This window comes from Stegostoma tigrinum, chromosome 12, assembly GCF_030684315.1.
Source record: "Stegostoma tigrinum isolate sSteTig4 chromosome 12, sSteTig4.hap1, whole genome shotgun sequence".
In the NCBI taxonomy this organism is placed as follows: domain Eukaryota; kingdom Metazoa; phylum Chordata; class Chondrichthyes; order Orectolobiformes; family Stegostomatidae; genus Stegostoma; species Stegostoma tigrinum.
Window position 1 is genome coordinate 32,199,427 of NC_081365.1, and position 17,842 is coordinate 32,217,268.

Genomic DNA, 17,842 nt, shown 5'->3' on the forward strand with positions numbered 1-17,842 from the left:
TGTGTCACACAGGCACATTCATCCAAAACGTGCATGGACATTTTGGATTTGATGGTGGTACTATCCAGGAAAGGCATATCATCTAAATGGCCTATATCAACTTTTGGTCCTGCTCAAGGTCATCCACTCCATTCATTGTGTATTTGTGGTGAGAATTAGAAATTTGTCAGTGCATCACATTTTTTTCTGTTGCCGCCCTCAACAGTATTCTTTTATAATTTTCTGTGAAGTGTAGCCACCTTGTCTAACTGAGCACAACTTGAAACGGCTGCACCTTCTCACACAAACCACCCAATGGTATCTGTGCCATCACCATCTTCATAAAAACAAAGAAATTAGCAGAAGTGGCCACTTGGCTCCTGGAGTCCGCTTTACCATTCAAATCATGGCTATTCCTATTATTCCACATTCCATCTATCCTGCATATCTCTTCACCCAATTGACTATCAACAGTCTACTGACCTTTGCTTTTAAAAAATAGTCAAAGGCTCTACTCCCACTGGCGTTTAAGGAAGACAGTGCCAGAGACCCTCCCACTCACGTAGGATCAAGCAAAAATCCCCAATATTTCAAATACAGGACAAAACCCTGGACTTTTCAAAACTTTTAGAAGGGACAGCTGGACCTAGTTCTGTGGGAAATACATTAACACAACCTACCTCATGGAGATTGCTGTCTGAAACTATTGTTCAGCCTGGAATTCCAATTTACACCTCCACTCTAAAAAGGACAATGAACCGAAAACAACAGACTCCAGCCCAAGACAGCTTTTATACCTCAGGCCTGCAGAGATACCAGACATGCAACCTCAATCAAAATCACTTCACACATACTCTAACCAACAGCCAAATAACTTCAGAAGGAAATACCACAGTACAATGAAAATCACAGATTTGGTGCAGAGATAAGGGGCCCACAATCGGTATAACTGCCAGCCCCGATCTCATCTGCAACAACTCCCAACGAGACCTACCAGGCCTGGCCTGTTCTGAACCAAGAAAACTGACAGCAAGAACAGAAACCGACCACGTCCAGCAGAATTAAAGTGCAACAACTCTGAGAAACAACTGACTCAACCAACACTGCAAGTCCTCAGACACAACCTGAGGTGAAAACCAGCCCCGCAAAGCCAGCAGAAAATAATGAAAACCAGGTACTTACTCGAAAGATTCAATATGCACCCTAAGAGGTCAGTAGACTCAACACAAACTGAAAAACCTACATAGTCTAAAGTTTTCATTCAGGTTCTGGATATGGCAAGCTGGAACATCCAGGCACGCTTCAAAACCATGTTTGAGTGGTGGAGACCTCAAAGTTTCAACTTAGCCTGCAAGGAGGGGAAGGCAGGTGATGACAATGCATTGGGACTTAAAGCATAGGAAGTCTGATTAAATAGTCTGAACTTAAACACTGTTGTTTTGTCTGTTTGTCAGTAGGATAGTACTCTAACAACGTTAATCTAGTTGATAGTGTATTCAAAAGTACTACTGCTATCTTGTATAATTAATTATTTTATTCCATCACCTATTCTCTTGCACTATATATATTTCCTTCAGATTCATTTGGTCTGAAACATCCGTCTGCTGCCACGTCTCTATTTCGCATTCCCTAAGTAAAAGTCAAGTCCAGTACTAAGGGTCTGGGAGCAATTTAAACTGCTTAAAGATCAGAAAGTAACTGATTGTAAAACCAGAACTCTACACTCTCCAAAAATAAGATTATGCCTTGAATCAGTGAATATTTTAAAAGTAAAAAAATTTGAAACAATGCCTCACGTTCTAGATTTTCCCACAAGAAATTATTTCCATATCCATCTTGTCAAAACCCCTCAGGATTCTGATATTTAACAACTTCAGATGTATTATGAAACATCTCTGAAGCAGAAGGAATTTGAACATGGGCGTTTTACCCCAGTAGGCACATTACCACTGCGCCAGAAGAGTCCTGAACCATCACATTTCAATTAAATAAACTCACTTGTGAAGTGCCATTCACCACTCGAAAACCCAAGTGTACATACTGATATCAAAGTATCTGGTCTGATCGTATGATGAGTTTTGTGACAATACGCCATTTAAAGAGTAGGGTATTGTGGTCCAGTAGCATCCCTACTTCTGGGCCAGAGGCCTATGGATCATAACATGCCAGAATGTTGATTTTAAAAAAAATCTACACCCTTGAAAAAAGGCATTTAGATTAAATTGAGGAAAAAACCTCTAGGGACTGTCAAAACAAAATCATGCTGCTGCCTGAAGTCTTTATGGGATATAAAAGGGATGAGTATTGGAAAGAGAAGTTATCCATAAAAAAAATCTTGCCTTTGAAATGAACATGACCAAGTGTCATATGAAATATGGCTGGTTTTATACTTAATTGTCACTAGGTAGCTGGGAATTCTTTACCTTCCTAACTCCAATGGTCACGTAGTCGAAACTATCAAACTCCAATGTCTTCTCTCTTCTGTAGTTCTAAGGTGTTAAATAACCTAAAAGCCACGGCTGGTTCTTTTCCCACAATGAGAAAAGATCACATCTGAACAACTACAATGGCATGCATTCAACCATGGAATGATGCTTTAGGGAATGATGTGAAATTGCATAGGATTGAAAGTGGAAGTAATGGATGAACAGCTTGGGATTTCAGGAAATGCAGTCAATAAATAAATTAATTAATTGTATGACAATGCATCAGAATACAGTGCAGCTTTTCCCTGGTAAGGAAAAATTTTAAAGTTTAAACACCAATCTTCTAAAAAAACAAAATTCAAGCATTTAAGTATGGTATGAATGATAGTTTGCATTTAATTTCAAGTACATTTTATTTTTTTAAAATGTTATTTTCTCTATGGGTAGAAGGAAGAAAAATAAAGATATAACAATTTATGGCTGTACATAACCAATTGAAAATGAAACAGTACGTCTAAAAATGACAGGCTCATGACAGTAGCAAAATTCATTACAAAGGTGAACAGGAATTAAACAAATGATAGGAATGTTCAACTCCAACTGTTTCTTTGTATTTTCAGTAGAATAATGTTGGTTATTTTAAATACAAATTCAGCACATTGATTTTTCTTACATTCAAAGCAGTGCTTTCCCAATTTGATCAGGGACATTTCTAAAAACATTGAAATGCATATAAAATCTCCATTCATTTTCATCTTGCTTAAACTGCTAAATAGCACGATTAAGATATTTTTAACAATTAAGATAAAATGGATTCCTTCTGGAATGACATAGCAATGATGCATTTGGCATCAGAATCTAGGACAGTACACTGAAAACAAAATCAAGTCTGATTCTAATATAGCTGAAGAATTCTTGTACTGCATTTCAGCGGGGCACAAAATTGCTCAAATATGAAACAGCTAATTTCCAACTCTGAAGTCATATCTACTCAAAAGAAACAGTACTGGCCAAATAACACATGTTTTGGCCCAAACCACCTACACAAGTTAGTCAGATTATGGCCAGAGGATGTAATATGTTGAGACTGACAATGCAATCAACCAAAAATATAGCTTGGAATCATCACATCACATTTAAAGATTAGAATTTCCTAGTTTGCTAAGTCCTTGTTAGCAATTGTGCTTAAAACAGTACAATTCAAAAAAATAGCATCTTCAAACATTCAAATCTGAAACAAACCCTTCTTAAATACTAATGGTTACAAATTCTTTCTTACAAGTAATTTACAGTTTTAATCCCTTAGGGTGAATATTTAATGCATCAGATACAAAGACTACAAGCAAACATTGGTATCATTACCCATTTCTCTAAAAATTAAAAATCACAAACGTGGTTACAGACTGAGATTTACTGTATTTGATTGTAGTTTGCTACTACTCAGACTGTGAATCATTGCTATCATTTGAGAGTGCTTGTTGAGTTCATCCTGTTGGGCTTGGACAAGGGCTTCTTTTTGCTGCAATTGTGCTTCTACTTGGGATTTCTGCACTTCTAAGGATGACAACTGCAGGGCAAGACACAAAGTTAACATTAATTGTAATAGACAGCTCTGTAGAACACAGATTAATAATGTAAAACAAAACTAACATGCAAATTTCTGCTCCAAAACAAAATGATTGCCTCACACAGGGGGCTGGAGAGAAAAATGGCACATGATAACAGAAATTAGTTTCAAATAAATAGAAATGATGAAATTCAAAGGTGCTCTTAGATAAAACTATTGCATTCAATTCCATGTAACTGAACAATTTTAATACTTTCACCAAAAGCCTGGTTTAGATTTTGGGTTTTGGGCACATCAGCATCCCAAGTGCAAACTGAATTCAAAATTACACTAGCTTTTTGTTTACTTAAGTTTCCATTCACGTTCATTTACATGTCACCAAATGCAAAATCTGCTATGAACCATCACTACCAGACAATGCTTTGGAAATTTTTTTGTAAGAAATAGGTCAAAGAATTTTTTTTTAAGCAGTAACCTGTCGTAGTTTTATTATTGCAGCTGAAAATGGGTTTATCACTGAAATATCTTTACACAGAATCTGGTTCAACAGTTATGACTACAAGTAAAATAAATAAAAGATTATTCACTAGTTTTACTGGCATACATTAGTCTGTTTCTTAGTTATTTTTCAAGCTATGGCCAGCCTTGTAAACAAAAGTAGAAATAAAAAATTAATTTTAAGAGTCTGCCCTAAGGCCCACTAGAGGAGAAATGGTCAGAAAGCATCAATAATGATTAGTTTCATCTGTACACAGACAGTTTTGTGAACAAAACACTGTGGAAACTAGACATGCATTTGAATTCAAGTCATTGTCGTAAAGCTCTACAGCATGGAACAATGCTCTTCAGCTCATTCGTCTGCATCAATCAAAAACAAGCACCCGATTATACTAATATCATTTTTGAACACTTGGCCACTTTTGAGCACTTGTATGCCTTGTCACTGCAAGTAAAATATTTCTCAAACGTTATGAGAGTCACTACTTCTACCACTCTTACAGACAGTGAGTTCCAGATTCCCAACACCTTTTCTGTGGAAAAAAAAGACATTTTCCTACATCTCTTCTAAACCTCCTGCCCTTTACCTTAAATATATTCCCTCATTCATTGATTCCTCCACCAAGATGAAATGTTTCCTCCTGTTCACGCTGTCCATGCCTCCAATCTTATATATCTCAATCATGTCACCCACAGTCCCCTCCACTCCAAGGAAAACAAGCCCAATCTGTCCAATTACTTTTCACAGCAAAAACTCTCCAACGCAGGCAACATCCTGGTAAATCTTCTCTTCACCCTCTCCAGTGCAATCACATCCCTCCAATAATACAGATCCCAGAACTACACACAATATTCTAGCTGTGGCCGAACCAACATTTTATATAGTTCCCACATCACTTTCCTGCTCTTAAAATCTCTGCCTTGGCAAAGGCATTTGAAACTCCTTGGTCTTGTGCATTGTTTGATCAATTGCACTGGCAAAAAGAAAACGATGTAACCCAGAAATCCCAAACCAATAAATGTAATCAAATCATCCATGAGCTTCAGAAACAAAGTTGCTGGAAAAGCTCAACAGGTCTGGTAGCATCTGTGAAGGAAAAGACATAGTTAACGTTTCAGGTGCGGTGACCCTTCCTCAAAACTGATGGCAGCTGGGAAAACGTCAGTTTATATGCAGAAAAAAGGGAGGGGGATGGGTTTGGGAGTAAACGATTGAATAGAGCCTAAACAGAGAGAAGAGCAGTTGGACAAGGAGTTGATAATGATCAGGCTAAGGGTGAATAGTTGTTAATGAGGACTATTAGTGACAAACAACAGGTGGCGTGTAACAACAGGCTATGTGGTAACAAGGCCTGGTGTATGGAGTAGGGGGCTGGGACATGGGAGAGTTCAGGCCTTAAAATTATTGATGTAGGATCCCCAAGGGGAAAATGAGGTGCTGTTCTTCCAGCTTGCGCTGAGCTCTGTTGGAACACTGCAGCAAGCCAGAGACAGACATGTTGGCCAGGTAACAGGATGGCGTGTTAAAGTGGCAGGCAACAAGTAGTTCAGGGTCTTTTTTGCGAGCAGAACGTAGGTGTTCTGCTAAGTGTAGGCTGGGTGACGTTATGAACATTACTACAAACTGAAAACAGAATGAAACATTGCTCAATATCTTGCAGAGTTTTGGTTTAAAAGTATGTTAAATGGCAAACGCTTGACTATATGCAAAATGTTAAAAATGTACTTTTTCAGAAAGCTAAATAGTAATTAAGTGAAATCAATTTTGCTGTCAATTAAAAATAAAATTTCTGGTGTAATTTAGAACAGAAAGCATTGGAATAATTCAGCAGGGCTGGCAGCATCTGTGGTGGGGGAAACAAAGTGATCTTTTGAGTTGAATATGGCTCTTCTTCTGTGAGTGGTTAGTTCATTTTGTTGGAAGCAACTCACGTCTTGGTTCCCAAAGCCTATTTGCCATCTATAAAGCACAAGTCAGGAGGGTAATGAAATAAACTCTTGAGAGTGTGGCAACACAATGGCTCTGGTTAGCATTGCTGCCTCACAATGCCAGGGATCTGGGTTCAATTCTATACCTAAGGGGACTGTCTGTGTGGGTTTCTTCTCACAGTCCAAAGATGTGCAGGTGAATTGGCCATGCTAAGTTGCCCATAGTGTGCAGGCTAAGCCAATTAGCCATGGGAAATTCAGGGATAAGGTTCGGGGTGGTTCTGGATGGGATTCTCTTCAGAGGGTCGTTGTGGATTCGATGGGCCAAATGGCCTACTGCCACACTGTAGAGATTCTATGAAGAAGCTCAAGGCTATCTTAGACAAAGTAACCTTCTTGACTGGCAGCCTAAAGACAACCCTCCTTAACCATTCCCTCCATCATAAATGCAGAGTGACAGCAGTGTATACCATTTAAGCATGCACTATAGCAAAGGAGCCCAGGGGAGTGGCTATCACCTTCCAAACCTGCAAACTCTACCATGTAGAAGTACAAGGGCATGCAAACATCATGTGCCATTTCTCAAGTCGCACAGTAATTTTTTTTATAATCCAAATTCAGAAGAACATATCATATTAAAGGATTTCTCAATTGCACTCATCAAGCATTATTAAGGCTCTTAAGTCTGAATGCTAATTTACACAGAATTAGGACATGAGCTCAAACTTGGAAAGGGGCAGCTATCCAAAAAAATTGAGAGAGAATTTATCAAACCATCCTGGCTGTGTTCAAAGCAGTGGTTAGGAAATGTTCTCCTCTTTTTGGGTATACTATTGTTCAAAGCAGCCACTTTACATCCCCAATTAGATTTTAGACACAAGGCAGTAAAACAGCTTATATTCTCTTGGTTAAAAATCCGATACACTGGTCTCTCCTCCAAACAGATTTGCATCCCCTGTAATCAGAAATTTACTTTCACTATCAAATAGCTAGACATCATTGTGATAACTCTGTACTTTTCAGACTAATGCAATGTCTCTGTATAACCCCAAACTAGTTATCACGATCATTACATGCAATTCTCTAATCTCCTGAAAGGCAGACTGAATAACCATTCTAAAGACATCATTTACCTTAATACTGAGCTCTTTCCTGGCTATTTCCGTTTTGCTAAGCTCCTTTTGGAGAACGTCAACAGCTTCTTCTAGGTTCTCTTTGTCCTTCTCTGATAGCTTTGTTTTTTCTTGTTGTGCCTGGAGCTTTTGTTCTAAACCTGGCAAACATTAGAGAAAAATAATTTAGTGGCTTGAGATTAATACGCAAAGTGAAAATATTGCAATTCATTATTCTCTTTTGTATTTGATGCCCTTTTCCCACTGTGAAGCAGTTTCACATGTAAAGAGGTGGTGAATTAACCTGGTGCTTGAGATTTTCCAGTCCATCATGATGCAAACTGTACAAATGATTAAATGGAACCTTGTACTTGAGCTGCTCTTTACTGGCCTCTTCTTTTCTACAGCTATACCTTCAAGTTAGCTTGTTTCTTAATTCAATATTAGTACCGATACTATTCTACCCCCCCGGTCCAGTCAGTCTCTCCATGAACAAGCAACATTAGGAGTCTACCTAGCTACATCAAATGGGCTACAGCAATTCAAGGCAGCAGCTCATCACCACCTACTCAAGGGCAAGAAGGGAGGGGCATCAAATGCCCACATCTCATGAATAAATAAGAACAACTGCTCTCGGACATTAGTCAGAATTATTTAAGCTAGCATTGAATCATGAAACTATGTGCACTGCCACTCACAATTGCTGATGTGCTAAATTAGTTAGATTCACAATCATTTTTATCTTTAGGGGCAAAAAGTAGTTGCAGAGGTGTGATTTAATGAGAATCATTCTGCATTCCTGTCCTTAACTGATTATTTGTTGCATTAAAAGAAAATAGTATCAAGAAGCTACAAGATACACAAATATGTTGTTATGACTGAGGCTGGAGGGCACTGTTACTTCTCCCACTTCTCCATGACAGTTGCAACATAAAAGTAGAATACTTTTCCCAGTTATCAACATGATAAATATCTTATCAGGTATTAAACTAAAAGACACATCAACTTGTTTTCTTAATAAACAAAATTATGGGTTTATTATCAAAACAAAACTGATTCAATAAACATGCAATCAGTAATACAAAAGTATAAACGTTTATCCCTACATATAGCCTCAAAACACACATACACGCTTCAGGAAAAGACTGAATGAAGAAAATTTCTTCACAGATTGGTATTGTAAAGAAAGAAAACCCTGGCCATTGGCTATTCTTGAAGGCAAAAGGATAAAGTGTAGGATGTTGCATAGTCTGTGGTTCTGAGGGCCTAGCACACATTGTCAAATAACTAATGTAAGATTCTCTAAAGTCAAACAGAGGCAGCTTGTGCAAGAGGGACAAACACAAGATGCTCTTTCAATCCCCTTTCAAAAGGATGAATAGGTTTCAACCTGAACTAATGTAAAGGATTTTCTTTTCAATAATGAGAGATCAGCTAGGCAGGATGTTATTAGCAGACACACCAAGTGAACCAATAAAACAAGAATCTTTCCAAGTCCGCCACTGTTAAAAATGCCTTTACTTCAGCAGAAGGCTATGGAAATTCAGCATGTCCACAACAACTCTAACTAATTTTATAGATGCACCATAGAAAACATCCTATTTGGATGCATCTCAGCTTTGAATGGGAACTGCTCTGCCCCAAGAACGCAAGAAATTACAGAAAGTTGAGAAAATAGCCCAGTTCATCACAAAAACTAGCCTTCTTTCCACTGACTCCATCTACACTTCCTGCAGCCTCAGGAAAGCAGCCAACGTAATCAAAGACCTTTTCCACCCCAGTTATACTGTCATCCATCCTCCTCCATTGGGCAAAAGTTTGAAAATACATGCCAACAGATTTAAGAACAGCTTCTTCCCAGCTCTCATTAGACTTACGAATGGACCTCTCATGTGCTTGGAGTTGATCTTTCTCTGCATCTTCTCTATAGCTGTAGCACTGTATTCTGCATTCTGTTCTATTGCATTGATGTACATATGTAGGTTACGTCTGGTTAGCACACAAAACAATACTTTTCACTGTATCTTGGTACGTGACAATAATAAATCAAATCAATTCAATATAGTTCCAGCAGGATTTACAGCCAAGGAGGCAGTTATCACCAGCTGTGTAATTTCTAGGAAGCCTTGTTTAAGAAGCTCCACAATGAACTTTCAATGACTTATTTAAAAAAAACACTCCAGTTACATCAACAAAACCTGTAATAAACTCCCAATCTTTCAAAACTTGACTTCTCTGGGTAACGAAGTATTTTTAGAAAAATGTGCACTGTGATTTATGTATAAATTGCACGTCAAAGTACATATCAGTAAATGAGTACATGTTATACGGCTGGCTTTTTTTTAACATTTGTATAATGAATTGAATTGTGATCTCTTCTAAGAATCCCTTCTTCCAGAACTGGCTTGTATCAGTTGCAATGTAACTTTTAAAGTTTGTTTGCACTCAACTGGAGGAGGAAACATCAAACAGGGTAAAGGGCAACACTTTGTAAGTTGTAAACTTATGCGATCTGCTTAAATTTTAAGGAACGTCAAATCCACAAAATAGAAAGCGCAATTCAAATATAAATTACATGCCCTTAAGATAGCTGGAATTTTATTTCTAATTTTTCCCACTATTTCCCGTCCTTTTAAGTTCTCAATAAAATCATACAAATTTCTGAAACCAGGAAGCAAAGTAATAAGTTATCAATTGTATAAAGCAACCGCAATCAGAAAACATACTGAGGCGAGCAGGCCAACAACCTCATAAATCAGGCTAATTACATTATACCCCTGATGAGATCGGCTATTTCAAGCATACTTGCACAATTCAAGGTTTCTGTTCAAACAATAAATAAATGTTGAAGCAGAAGGCACAATCATCAATAAGCGATAAACCAAAAGGCATACCCAATATTTTAGTGTCCTTTTCCTTTAACTGAACGCACAAATCATTTTTCTGTGCTTCCATCTCTGACAACTGAGCAAGGCATCTAAGATTCAGAAAATGAAAAAAACAAGATGTTTTGTGATTTTTCTAAGAACAAAATCCACTTGATAAATGCATGACTTAAAGCCATTGTTACTGAATTCAGTGAATACATATAATCAAAGTTAAAAATGTTGACTTACCTATCATTCTGTTGTTTAAGGGTGTCAACCTGCCTTTTGAGCAGCTCACTTTGTTTACTTAAGGTATTACGTTCAGTCTGTAGTTCTTCAAGTTCCCTTTTGACTGTCTCAAGGCTAAAATAAAATTTATGTAAAAATACAAATCTGGAATTGGATTTTTGGAATACATTTTCAAGAAGTTATTCAGTGAAAAATACACTTTATATAATATATAATTAAGTTACTGAAGTGCAATTATTTTAATTTGTTTATGGAATGGGGACATATCAGCTAGGTCAGCAGTTATTGATGATCCCCGGCTTCCTTGAAGGTGGTGGTGTTGACTTGCCCTCTTGAACCGCCGCAAACCTTGGGGTGTAGAAACACCCAAAGTCAAGGGTTTTGCAGGATTTTGTCTAGTGAAAGAATGGCAATATAATTGCAAGTTAGGATAGTGCAGAGCCTGGAGTAAACCTTGCAGTTGATGGTGCTCCTCGGCATCTGCTGCTGTTGACTTTTGAGGCGATAAAGTTCATGGGACTGGTAGGTGTTGTCAAAGGAAATTTGGTGAATTACAGCAACATGTCTTAAATGGTACACATAGGTACCACTGAATCAGTGAAGGAAATGCTGTTAGAGCTGAACCCATCTATGCGAGTAGGGGCTATTCTATCACACTCCTGGCTTAAGCCTTGCAGATGGATTACATACCACTGAATTTCTGCTCAAATGATAACCTACAAGGTGCTTGTAGTGGGAAAATTCAATGATAGTAATGCCATGTTTTTCTCCTGTTGCAGACTGTCATTGCAATGACATTTGAGTGGTAAGAATCAGGGTATTGTCAAGGTCTTGCTGCATATGGACACAAACGGCTTCAGTACCTGAACAGTCACAATGGTGCTGAATCTTGCATGCATAATCATCAGCAACATCACCAATTCTGAATTCATGATGGACAGAGATCACTGATGAAGCAGCTTAAAACAGGTGGGCCTAGGATATTGCTCTGTGGAAGCCTTGCATTGAACTCTATGATTTCCATTAAATACAACTAAACTCATTTGTACTAGCAAAACTAATGTTCTGTTGTGCCATAAAAGAGCAGTTGTCTATGAACATGATGCCACTGCTGTAATTTATTTTTCACAGAATTATTACAGTGCAGGAGACCATTTGGCCTATTATGTCTGCACCATGACAGCCAAGGATTACTGCTCAAAACAAAATCAGAAATTACTAAACCTTACTTTTGAGCAAGACTTTTTGAGGTAACTTTTAAGGACTCATGCTCTTCAGAAATAGCCTGTAGTTTACAATTATGCTGATAAAGCTCTTGAATATCAGCCTTGGCACGGTCAGATTCCAATAGTTGGGTCTTCAGTACTCCATCAAGTTCTTCATTTTTTCTCTCTGCATCCATTAGAAGTGAAGCCAACTGTCGTGCCTACAACAATAAAATCCTAATAATTGATAAAATGTAACAATTCAGGATAAATTCCATACAACTGATTAACTATAAAATGTTTACAAAAATATTTAATAATTGATCGTTGCTGTTCATTTCCCTTTAATAAAAGAACTTCAGCTGTGAAAGAGATTTCTAATAGTACTAACATTTCACATTTGATTATCTTTTTACTTTCCATTTCATAGATATTAGCACGGCGAAACCATTAAATTGTGCCTTGTCTTGCACTACTTCATAAATCCATAAAACTAGAAAAATTACAACCAGTGAATTAGTCTATCCCTGTCAACATCTTTCTATTAAAAATCATGAATTATGCAATTTATGAGAACAAATCAAAAGAAGCTGAAATCAAAAACTGAATGAAGACAAGATAGCATGTTTTAGGATGATTTTTATGATGTAGTCAAAATACCTCTGCTTCTGCATGGGCTCTCTGACAACGGTACTGGGCAATCAAACGATCCGCTTGTGCTAGGGCCAGTGCCTTGGCTTCCAGTAAGTCCTGTAAACGGTTTTCTTTGGACTAAGCAAAATAATAGGTTGATCTTAAATTATATTCATGCTAAACATTTTTAATATTGAAACACATTTCAGAAAAAATAACTGTGGTGCTCCAAAGTCCATCAATCAAATGCATATATGAAGCAAGGATATGTAAAGTTGCACTTTACTGACACACCCCATCACCAGTGAAGGGAGAAATGCAAAGGAATAAATGATGGGACAGCCACTTCTAGCTGAACAGTATCACTTTGTAATGTTACAGAAACAGGAGGCTCAAGTGGCATGTCCTCAATTTACATTGGTAACACGACGCAGAAGAAAAGGAATAAATTATAGATTGTTAGGAAGGAGAGGTTGAACCCAATCAAAACATAAACCCCAATTTGTACAGCAAGAGTAGAGGTCCCCTTCTAATATTTAAACATGATACACCTAGAGAAGCTCACCTCACCACGCCTAATCTGTTAAACTATTACAGAGAAGGGAAGATTAAATGAAAGGAAATCCCTGATATTCATTTTATAAGCAACAATTTATTATTTAACCCAAGCAATGAACAAATTAATAGAATTACTAACAAACTGAACAATTCCCCTTTAACTTCCATTCCCTAACTGAGCTAAATTCTACTGGTATGCTGTTCCAATAAACACAAGTCTCACTTATATAAACCCAAGTAATAAGAAAATATACTACACTGTAGGGAATCTAGTCTAATCTAAACCCTAGGCTCTCAAAGTCTACATGCCTTTCTGCTACAATTCAAGTCATAAACGCATTTCTTCCGCTACTCCGGCTGCCAGGGTTGTTTTCTCTATGAAGTCTTCTGCGAGGATTCTTAGCTAGAAGATGGACAAATGGTGTTTTCTTAGAGAGCTCAGTGATTTCTTGTGAGAGCTCAATGATTATTTCTCAGATAGTGGTTCACTCACACACCCATTTTCAAAAAACCCTCTTCTTATATGCTTTGGATGACGTATCAATTTTCTTACAATAGCATTGGTCTGAGGTTGTCAAAACCATCAGATTTAAATTCAATTGGCTTTCAATCGCTAAATGTTTGGTTTAAGTTAATTGGCCGATTCCAGCTAGAATATAGAATAGTACAGCACAGTACAGGCCCTTTGGGCCATGATGGTGTGCCAACCTATTATCCCACGTTAAGATCAAACTACCCTGCATACCCTACATTTTACTATCATTCATGAGCCTGTCCAAGAGTCGCTTAAACATTTCTAATGTATCTGACTCCACTACCACTGCCAGCAGGGCATTCCACATACCTATCACTGTCTGAGTAAAAAAACTACCTCTGATATCGCCCCTATACCTTCCTCCAACTACCTTAAAATTATGCGCCTAGTAATAGTCATTTCCGCCCTGGGAAAAAGTCTCTGGCTATCCAATCTATCTATGCCTCTCAACATCTTGTACACCTCTATCAAGTCATCTCTCATCCTTCTTCGCTCCAATGAGAAAACACTAGGTCCCTCAACCTTTCCTCATAAGACCTGCCCTCCAGTCCAGGCAGCATCCTGGTAAATCACCTCTGCACCCTCTCTAAAGCTTCCACATCTTTCCTATAATGAGGTGACCAGAACTGAACACAATATTCCAAGTGTGGTCTAAGCAGGGCTTTACAGAGCTGCAATATAGCCTCATGGTTCTTAAACTCAATTCTCCTATCAATGAAAACCAACACACCATATGCGTTCTTAACAACCCCATCAACTTGGGTCGCAACTTTGAGGGATCTACAGATGTACAGGTATTCTGCATTCAAATTCTACCTTCCAAAATGAATCACTTCACAGTTTTCCAGGTTGAATTTCATCTGCCACTTCTTGGTCCAGTTGTGCATCCTGTCAATGTCCTGTTGCAACCTACATCAGCCCTCCACACTATCTACAACTCCACCAACCTTCAGGTCTTCGGCAAACTTACTAATCCACCCTTCCATTTCCTCATCCAAATTGTTTATAAAGATCTCAAACAGAAGTCCCAGAACAGATCCCTGCGGAACACCACTAGTCACTGAACTCCAGGCTGAATACTTTCCATGTACTACCATCCTGTTTTCTTTTGGACAACCAATTCTGTATCTAGACAGCCAAATTTCCCTGAATCCCATTTTCTGAATGAGCCTACCATGGGGAACCTTATTAAATGCCTTGCTAAAATCCACATATACCATGTGCACTGCTCTACCTTTATCAATGTGCTTTGTCGCATCCTCAAAGAATTCAATAATTCTCATGAGGCATGACCTGCCCCTCAGAAAGCCATGCTGATTGTTTCTAATCAAACTGTGCTTTTCCAAAGAATCATAAGTACTATCTCTGAGAATTCTCTCCAATAATTTGCCCACCACAAAAGAAAGACTGACTGGTCTGTAATTCCCAAGGTTATCCCTATTCCTTTTCTTGAAAAAGAGAATAACATTTGCAGTAAAAACCAAAAGAATTACAGATGCTGTAAATCAGGAACAAAAGCAAAGCTGCTGGGAAAGTTCAGCAGGTCTGGCAGTATCTGTGGAGGAGAAAACAGAGTTAACGTTTCAGGTCCAGTGACCCTTCCTCAGATGCCTTCCAATAACATTTGCAAACTTCCAATCATCTGGTGCTACTCCAGTGAACAGTGAGGATGCAAAGATCATCACCAAAGGCACAGCAATCTCTTTTCTCACTTCCTGTAGTAAACTTGAGTCTATACCATCTGGCCCAGGGTGCTTATCTATCCTCATGTTTTTCAAAGTTTCTAGCACATCCTCCTTCCTAATAGCGACCTGTTCAAGCATATCAGCCTGTTTCATGCTGTCCTCACAAACGACAAGGTCCCTCTCACTCGTGAATACTGAAGCAAAGTATTCATTGAGGACCACCCCCCCCCCCCACCTCCTCTAGCTCCATGCACAAGTTCCCTCCACTATTCCTGATCAGCCCCTACCCTCACTCTGGCCATATTCTTGTCCCTCACATAAGTATAAAATGCCTCAGTGTCGTTCATTCTTCAGTTCTTCCTGGCTACCTTGTAGTCCTCTAGAGCCCTGTCCGATCCTTGCTTCCTCAACCTTAAGTAAGCTTCCTTCTTCCTCTTGACTTGACATTCCACATTTCTTGTCATCCAAGGTTCTTTCACTTTAACATCCCTTCCTTGCCTCAGTGGGACCTAGTTACCAAAAGCTAGTTGCCAAAACATCAAAACAAGCCTAAAAGTTATTACATTATCAACCAACTGATACATGTTTCAATTTCATAACTGTCTGTACCCCTTCAGCCGCTTAGACACATTTTCTGTATAAATCACAAAGCTTAGGAAAGCACTTTACCTCTTTAAAGCAGTCACACATTCCTCTTCCTTTTTTTTTCCACAAAAAAATTCTAGCTTTCTGCCTTCCAATTCACAAATATTTTACAGAACTTCATCACAAAGACAATACCTTTGGTGCACCCCTCCCACCTACATGTGCAAACATAACAAAACAAAATTACAGATAAACTATGCACAACAATATCCAAAAGTATCCCCAAAACTAAGTATGTTGCATCATATAAAACTGCAAATTGAAAAAAGGAAGCTGCTTCCCTAATTTCAAATAAGAAAGTTGTCTTACAAGCAAAACAGATAAATTTGACCTATTGTACTTATAATCCAGAAAAAAAAACTGAAATATCACATAACCCCAGAAGAACAAAGAACACTTAATTTTAGGCTTGTGTGAAGAGGCTCTACTATTATCTATTTAACTATTGAGCCACTTGATTTAAAGTTGGTTGTTGAACTGCAAATAGCTCAAGCCAAGTTGTTTCATTCATGTTGCTTGGTAACAGAAGGTATGCTCGTTCTTTACCCTAATCCAGACTGCACTAGTATTTTGTTTCGAACCAAAATATTCTTATGAAGTTTACTTCCAATTACATGTGCCAAAAGGTCATAAGAGGATAGATAAGCACCGAGCCAGATGGTACATACCCAAGGTTGCTACAGGGAGGGAGAAAAGAGATTGCTGTGACTTTGGCAATGATATTTACTTCCTCGCTGTCCACTGGAGTAGCACCAGATGATTGGAAAGTTGCAAAGGTTATTCCCTCGTTCAAGAAAGGGAATAGGGATAACCTGGGAATTACAGACCAATCAGTCTTCCTTTTATGGTGAGCAAATTATTGGAGAGGATTCTGAGAGATAGTACTTATGATTATTTGGAAAAGCACAGTTTGATTAGAAAGAGTCGGCATGGCTTTCTGAGGGGCACGTCATGTCTCACGAGCCTTACTGAATTCTTTGAGGATGTGACAAAACACATTGATAAAGGAAGAGGTAGATCTTTCATTTTTGCTGTTAAAGTGCAACTGCTGCAACAAACAAAAGAACAGTTCAACAATCCCTTCACAATCTAGTCTTCTGTTGTCAGAAAACATCCTGTTAAAGAAAATGCACAATAAGAGGAAATTTTAACGTATTCTGAATGTTAAAAGTTGTTTCCCAACTCTTAAAATAAGGCATCATTCTGCAATAGAGAGATTCTGGTTTGTATAGCTTGTAGCATGTAGACTTACCAACTTTTAATTGATACTTACAGCAAGAGATGAAAGCTTCTGTTCATACACATCCATTACATCAGACAGTCTCACATCCTTGACTTGTTCCTTCACCTTTATTAAGCCAAGTAAAAACAAAATTAAATTTTAAATTAAAAAGAATCACAGGATTATTAGCAAAATGCTTAAAAAAAACTATTTTATATCCACTCATACCTTACATAAAACAACTGGCAATAAAACCTAAATTATAAGAGAGTTCTTAAAGAGAGTCACTGGACTTGAAATGTTATCTCTGGTTTCTCCCACGGATGCTACTGAGTTTCACCAACAATTTCTGTTTTTGTTTTAAATTATAACCGTATCATAGATAAGTTTATTACTCGTGCTTTCAGGCCAGTTTTAAATACAGCAAACATTGTTTTAACTAGCACCTTATTAACTGGAATGCTCAATAACCCTGCAAAATTATATATCTCAGATACCATGAAGTTTACTATATGATTCTGTTCAATTACTATAGTTTTTAAAAAAAATTTATTTACCTCAGTGTAAATATATTTATTGCTCAATTGTATGATCACATGAATATCAACAGTTGGCTCAATTTTGAATCAATATCTCCTCAAATATGCATCCTGCCACGATGTCCGAGTAGTCAGTTGAGATTGCAAATGAAAAAGCTCTCTGCCAGTCAGTTTTATTTATGACAAAGCAGCA

The 17,842-nt window shown here is 37.9% G+C and overlaps 1 protein-coding gene across 1 annotated transcript in view; it reads right to left on the reverse strand.

The window, feature by feature from the left end:
• Positions 1-2,823: 2,823 nt before the first annotated feature.
• cip2a (cellular inhibitor of PP2A) overlaps positions 2,824-17,842 on the reverse strand; it is a 50,292-nt gene continuing 35,273 nt past the window's right edge. The window contains exons 16-22 of the mRNA XM_048541269.2: positions 17,162-17,236; positions 12,493-12,603; positions 11,857-12,053; positions 10,628-10,741; positions 10,406-10,488; positions 7,533-7,672; positions 2,824-3,972 (exon numbers count right to left, since the gene is read on the reverse strand). Of these exons, the coding sequence (XP_048397226.1) occupies positions 3,802-3,972; positions 7,533-7,672; positions 10,406-10,488; positions 10,628-10,741; positions 11,857-12,053; positions 12,493-12,603; positions 17,162-17,236 (891 nt within the window). The 3' untranslated portion in view covers positions 2,824-3,801. The remainder of the gene's footprint in view (positions 3,973-7,532; positions 7,673-10,405; positions 10,489-10,627; positions 10,742-11,856; positions 12,054-12,492; positions 12,604-17,161; positions 17,237-17,842) is intronic.